The 7,415-nt window shown below is 45.8% G+C and overlaps 1 protein-coding gene across 1 annotated transcript in view; it reads left to right on the top strand.

The window, feature by feature from the left end:
• Positions 1-2,207: 2,207 nt before the first annotated feature.
• LOC109877173 (cell migration-inducing and hyaluronan-binding protein-like) overlaps positions 2,208-7,415 on the top strand; it is a gene marked incomplete at its 5' end in the record, with an annotated part of 24,475 nt that continues 19,267 nt past the window's right edge. Inside the window, 3 exon segments of the mRNA XM_031819202.1 lie at positions 2,208-2,285; positions 3,014-3,142; positions 6,039-6,124. Of these exon segments, the coding sequence (XP_031675062.1) occupies positions 2,208-2,285; positions 3,014-3,142; positions 6,039-6,124 (293 nt within the window).

The following is a 7,415-nucleotide window of genomic DNA, read 5'->3' as shown; positions in this document are numbered from 1 at the left end:
TCATGTTTTTGAAAGGCAGCGACGACCCTTGTTAATGTGTGTGTGTTGTGTGTGTGTGTGTGAGAGACAGAGCACTTAATTTATATATATATATATATATATATATATATATATATAATATATATATTATTATATATATATATTATATATATTTCACCATTATTTAACCAGGTAGGCCAGTTGAGAACAAGTTCTCATTGACAACTGCGGTCTGGCCAAGATAAAGCAAAGCAGTGCGACACAAAAACAAACACAGAGTTGCACATGGAGTAAATAATACAATAGAAAAGTCTATATACAGTGTGTGCAAATTTGGTAAGATTAGGGAGGTATAAGGCAATAAATAGGCCATAGTGGTGAAATAATTACAATTTAGCAAATTAACACTGGAGTGATAGATGTGCAGAAGATGAATGTGCAAATAGAGATACTGGGGTGCAAAGGAGAAAAAAAATAACAATATGGGGATGTAGGTAGTTGGATGGGCTATTTACAGATGGGCTATGTACAGGTGCAGTGATCTGTGAGCTGCTCTGACAGCTGATGCTTAAAGTTAGTGAGGGAGATATGAGTCTCCACCTTCAGTGATTTTTGCAGTTCGTTCCAGTCATTGGCAGCAGAGAACTGGAAGGAAAGGTGGCCAAAGAAGGAATTTGCTTGGGGGGTGACCAGTGAAATATACCTGCTGGGAGCGCATGCTACTGGTGGGTGCTGCTAGGGTGACCAGTGTGAGTTGAGATAAGGCAAAGCTTTACCTAGCAAAGACTTATAGATGACCTGGAGCCAGTGGGTTTGGCGACGTATATGTAGCGAGGGCCAGCCAACGAGTGCATACAGGTCGAAATGGTGGGTAGTATATGGGGTCTCTAGTGACAAATCGGATGGCACTGTGATTGACTGCATCCAATTCACTGAGTAGAGTGTTGGAGGCTATTTGTTAATGACATCGCCGAAGTCAAGGATCGGTAGGTAGGATGGTCAGTTTTACGAGGTATGTTTGGCAGCGTGAGTGAAGGATGCTTTGTTGCGAAGTAAGAAGCCGATTCTAGATGTAATTTTGGATTGGAGATGCTTAAAAATGTGTGTCTGGAAGGAGAGTTTACAGTCGAGCCAGACACCCAGTATTTGTAGTTGTCCACATATTCGTTTTTTTAAATGTATTTTAAATGTTAAAAAAATGTTACCCCCTTTTCTCCCCAATTTCGTGGTATCCAATTGTTAGTAGTTACTATCTTGTCTTATCGCTACAACTCCCGTACGGGCTCGGGAGAGACGAAGGTCGAAAGCCATGCGTCCTTCGAAACACAACCCAACCAAGCCGCACTGCTTCTTAACACAGCGCACATCCAACCCGGAAGCCAGCCGCACCAATGTGTCGGAGAGGAAACACCGTGCCCCTGGCGACCTGGTTAGCGTGCACTGCGCCCGGCCCGCCACAGGAGTCGCAAGTGCACGATGAGACAAGGATATCCCTACGGCCAAACCCTCCCTAACTCGGACGATGCTAGGCCAGTTGTGCGTCGCCCCATGGACCTCCGGTCGCGGCCGGCCGGCTGCGACAGAGCCTGGGCGCGAACCCAGAGAGTCTCACAGCTAGCGATGCGATGCAGTGCCCTAGACCACTGCGCAACCCGGGAGGCCCTTTGTCCACATATTCTAAGTCAGAACCGTCCAGAGTGGTGATGCTGGCCGGGCGGGCAGGTGCAGGCAGCAAGCAATTGGTGAAGAGCATGCATTTAGTTGTATGGAATTGAAGCTTGTTTGGAGGTTAGTTAACACAGTGTCCAAAGAAGGGCCAGAAGTATCCAGAATGGTGTTGTCTGTGTAGAGGTGGATCAGAGAATCACCAGCTGCAAGAGCGACATCATTGATATATACAGATTAAAAGAGTCGTCCCGAGAATTGAACCCTGTGGCACCCCCATAGAGACTGCCAGAGGTCCGGACATCAGGCCCTCCGATTTGACACACTGAACTGTCTGAGAAGTAGTGGTGAACCAGGTGAGGCAGTAAGTTTGAGAAACCAAGGCTGTTGAGGTGCTGCCTGAAGTGAGGAGTAGGACACAGGGATAATCAACAACTCTTGTTTCTCTCCTTCCTCTCTCTCATGTTCTCACTCTCACCCTCCTCTCTCTCATGTTCTCTTTCTCTCTCTCCCCTCCTCTCTCTCACGTTCTCTCTCTCTTTCCTCCTCTTGTTTTTCCTTGTCTCTTCCAGTGCTACGTCCACCTTTGGATTGCCAACCCCAATAACAACCTCATCAACTGTGCAGCAGCAGGCTCAGAGGTAAGTCTCTCCCAATCTCTCCTCGCTTCCCTTCGCTTGCTTCCTCTCTCTCTCTCTCTCTCTCTCTCTCTCTCTCTCTCTCTCTCTCTCTTTCTCTCCTCCTGTCCTCTCTCTCTCTCTCTCCTCCATCCCCCTCATCCCTCCCTCTCCTCCTCTCTCCCTCTATCCCCCTCACTCCCCCCCTCTCTCTCTCTCTCTCCTCTGTCCTCTCTCTCTCCTCCCTCCATCCCCCTCACTCCCTCCTTCTCCCTCCCTCCTTCTCCCTCCCTCTCTCTCTCTTTCTCCCTGTCCTCTCTCTCTCCTCCCTCCATCCCTCCCTCACTCCCTCCATCTCCCTCTCTCTCTCTCTCCCTTTCTCCCCTGTCCTCTCTCACTCAATTCAATTCAATTCAAGGGGCTTTATTGGCATGGGAAACGTGTTAACATTGCCAAAGCAAGTGAGGTAGATAATATACAAAAGTATATCTCCTCTGTCCTCTCTCACTCTCTCCTCACTCTCTCCTCACTCTCTCTCTCCTTGTTCTCTTTCTCTCTCTCTCTCTCACTCTCTGTCTCCCATTCACTCTTTCTATCTGTCCTGTCTTCAGGTGTACAATTATGTATGTAGGCCTCATTGCCCCCAGTCCAGTCTGATGAATTACTGTATATTCATTTGTTCTGTATAGTATGGTGTGTGTGTGTTAATGATTGCATGTGTTTGTTAACATACTGTGTGTGTGTCCTTCAAGGAGACCGGTTTCTGGTTCCTCTTCCACCATGTGCCTACGGGAGCCTCTGAGGGCATGTTATCTCCTGGCCGCTCCGAACACACACCTATGGGCCAGTTCACCAACAATAGGGCCCACTCCAACTACAGGGTAGGACTTTATGTGTGGTGTGAGTCTTGTTAGATAATAACAGCAAACATACAATAGAATAAAGGAAGTCATATTAACCAATCAGATATAAGCTAACTGCTCTTCCCTGTGTGTGTGTTAACCCAATGTGTAAAGGTTCATTTGCGGTTTGGAGCAGCGATCATTACATGTTAACGAGCATCTTCAGTTGATAATAAATCTCTATGTGGTCTGGTTAAGGCCCTTGTGGTCTGTGCTAGCAGCGCCTCTCTCTCTGTCATGTTCACACCCTTCTCTCTCTTTCTCTCCACCCTTTCTCTCTTTTTATCTCTTTCTCTCTTTCCACCCGTTCTCTTTCTTTCTCTCTCCCATCCTTTTTCTCTCTCTCTCTCTCCATCCTTTTTCTCTTTCTCTCTCTTACTTTCTCTCTCTCTCTCACCACCTTTTTTGGATCTGCTCTCTCTCTCTCCACCCTTTCTCTCTCTCTCTTTCTTTATCTCCACCTTTCTCTCTCTCTCTCTCTTACTTTCTCTCTCTCTCACCACCTTTTTTGGATCTTGCTCTCTCCTCTCTCCACCCCTTTCTCTCTCTCTCTTTCTTTATCTCCACCTTTCTCTCTCTTTCTCTCCACCCTTTCTCCCTTTCTCTCTCTTTATCTCCACCTTTCTCTCTCTCCATCCTTTTTCTCTCTCTCTCTCCACCCTTTCTTTCTCTCTCTTCTCTCCACCCTTTCTCTCTCTCTCTTTCTCTCCACCCTTCCCTCTTTCTCTCGCTCTCTCTCACTCTACCCTTTCTCACTAGTACTCTCTCACTTTCTCTCTCCACGCTTTCTTTCGCTCTCGCTCTCGCTCGCTCTCACTCCACCCTGTCTCTCTCTCTCACTCTCTCTCTCTCTCTCTCTCTCTCTCTCTCTCTCTCTCCAAGCTTTCTCTCTCTCCTCTCTCTCTCTCTCTCTCTGTCTCTCTCTCTCTCTCTCTCTGTCTCTCTCTCTCTGTCTCTGTCTCTCTCTCTCTGCTTAATATTTTCTCTCTCTCTGTCTGTTCCTAGCAGGGTGTGTTAATAGAAATATAACTAATGTCAAGCTGTTACCACAGCCTCCTTGTGATAGAAGTAGATATACCAGCTTGTACACAAAGACACAGACGTACACACACCATCTTGTGCACACATAAAGAAGCTGACATACACATACAAGTGTTTATGCGCACACACCCACACAAAGACATATGCACGCAACACGAAGACGCACATGCCTCGGCAAACACACACCCACACAAAGACATATGAACGCAACACGAAGATGCACACGCCTCGGCAAACACACACCCACACAAAGACATATGCACGCAACACGAAGACGCACACACCTCGGCAAACACACACACACACAAAGACATATGCACGCAACACGAAGACGCACACGCCTCGGCAAACACACACCCCACACAAAGACATATATACGCAACACGAAGACGCACACGCCTCGGCAAACACACACACACACCCACACAAAGACATATGCACGCAACACAAAGACGCACACGCCTCGGCAAACACACACACACACACCCACACAAAGACATATGCACTAACACGAAGACGCACACACCTCGGCAAACACACACACACACACACACACACACACACACACACACACACACACACACACACACACACACAGTAAGCACACACATATAAAACAAAAGAAACACTGTTGCTGCATAAATCTGATAGATTTATTGGTGGGACTAACAAACAATAGGCTTACGTTTCTGATGAAGTTGATTCATGCCAAAACTGTTTTTGTTTGTCCCTCAATAAATTATTGGGGTTGGCAAATAATTCACCAGTTGAATTATCCTGGATAGTCACCAGTTGAATTATCCTGGATAGTCACCAGTTGAATTATCCTGGATTGTCACCAGTTGGATTATCCTGGATAGTCACCAGTTGAATTATCCTGGATAGTCACCAGTTGAATTATCCTGGATAGTCACCAGTTGAATTATCCTGGATAGTCACCAGTTGAATTATCCTGGATAGTCACCAGTTGAATTATCCTGGATAGTCACCAGTTGAATTATCCTGGATAGTCACCAGTTGAATTATCCTGGATAGTCACCAGTTGAATTATCCTGGATAGTCACCAGTTGAATTATCCTGGATAGTCACCAGTTGAATTATCCTGGATAGTCACCAGTTGAATTATCCTGGATAGTCACCAGTTGAATTATCCTGGATAGTCACCAGTTGAATTATCCTGGATAGTCACCAGTTGAATTATCCTGGATAGTCACCAGTTGAATTATCCTGGATAGTCACCAGTTGAATTATCCTGGATATTCACCAGTTGAATTATCCTGGATAGTCACCAGTTGAATTATCCTGGATAGTTACCAGTTGAATTATCCTGGAGTAAGGAATGATTTGGGAATTTTCAAGTCCCTCAGTCGAGCACTGGATCCCTCTTTTTTTCATATGAAGCTAAATATGTGTGTCAGTGTGTGTCTATTAGGCCCTTGGTTCAGGAGGAACTGGAGGGAGGGAGAGGGAGAGGGAGAGAGAAGGAAAGAGAGGGAGGGGAAGGAAGGAGAGAGACGGAGAGAGAGGGAGAAGGAAAGAGAGGGAGGGGAAGGAAGGAAGGAGAGAGAGGGAGAGAGGAAGAGACAGACAGAGACCTTGGAGGCTGTTGTGTTGTTGCTAGAGGCGACTCAGATGATCGGTCCCAATGGCACGCTATTCCCCACATACAGTAGTGCACTACTTTTGACCAGGGCCAGGGCTGTACTATGTAGGGAATAGGGTGCATTGTGGGAATCACCTTCAAAGCTATCTGTTGTTCATATCTGTTGGCTGATAGCTGGCTCCTTGACAGGAAGTGTTAATGTAATGTAATGTAATGTCTGCACTTGTGCAGGCTGGGATGATCCTAGACAACGGTGTAAAGACGACACAGGCCAACGACAAGGACAAGAGACCCTTCCTTTCTCTAGTGGGAGCAAGGTCAGTGTCTCACCACACACACACACACACACACACACACACACACACACACACACACACACACACACACACACACACACACACACACACACACACACACACACACACACACACACACACAGGTTGGTAGTGGATGCAGAGAGACTGGGTGAGGGGGAGTAGTTTAGATGTTTTTATTTAACCTTAATTTAACTAGGCAAATCAGTTAAGAACAAATTCTTATTTACAATGACAGCCTACCCTGGCCAAACCCTAACCCGGACCACACTGGGCCAACTGTGCGCTGCCCTGTGGGACTCCTAATCACGGCTGGTTGTGATACAGCCTTGAATCAAACCAGGGTCTGTAGTGAGGCCTCTAGCACTGAGATGCAGTGCCTTAGACCACTGCATCACTCGGGAGCTAGTTAGCAGACCTCTTTCAGATACAGTGCCTTGCGAAAGTATTCGGCCCCCTTGAACTTTGCGACCTTTTGCCACATTTCAGGCTTCAAACATAAAGATATAAAACTGTATTTTTTTGTGAAGAATCAACAACAAGTGGGACACAATCATGAAGTGGAACGACATTTATTGGATATTTCAAACTTTTTTAACAAATCAAAAACTGAAAAATTGGACGTGCATAATTATTCAGCCCCTTTACTTTCAGTGCAGCAAACTCTCTCCAGAAGTTCAGTGAGGATCTCTGAATACTTTCGCAAGGCACTGTACATATGTCAAAGACTTTCAAATACATTGTTTGCCTATAACAATGCAATCAATTGAATCGTCCTAAAAGTCCAAGTGCACCTCAAGCAGAGTATTTGACCCCAGTCTGCAGACCCAGTCCCCCAGGCTTCATACAGTACGTTGGTTTACATCTGAACAGTGAATAATGCATAGCAGAGATGTCTGCATGAATGACCGTGATGTTTGAAATACTTTACACAAGCCCTTGATTCAAAACAAGATCCTGACTGGTTTATTTGTTGATACACTGTATGTTCTGTTTACCCCACATTACTAATCACATTATATTAATTTATTACGCTTCATTTTTTTGTTATAGTTTAGTTATTTGATTTAGTTCTGCATGAATTAGAGTGGCGACTGCCTTGGATTCTAAGCTGTTTAAAGGAACAATGGGTAGTTATGGGCAGGGCAGACCAGTGTAGCTGATTTTTCTCTCTCTCTCTTCTCTCTCTTCTCTCTCTCTCTCTCTCTCAATCACTCTCTCTCTCGCTCTCTTTCTCTCTCTCTTCTCTCCTCTCTTCTCTCTCTTCTCTCCTCTCGCTCTCTCCCTCTCTCTC

The sequence above is a fragment of the Oncorhynchus kisutch genome, unplaced genomic scaffold (genome assembly GCF_002021735.2).
Source record: "Oncorhynchus kisutch isolate 150728-3 unplaced genomic scaffold, Okis_V2 scaffold1950, whole genome shotgun sequence".
Taxonomy (NCBI): domain Eukaryota; kingdom Metazoa; phylum Chordata; class Actinopteri; order Salmoniformes; family Salmonidae; genus Oncorhynchus; species Oncorhynchus kisutch.
The sequence above is the reverse complement of the archived record's forward strand: the minus strand, read 5'-3'. Positions and strand labels throughout refer to the sequence as shown.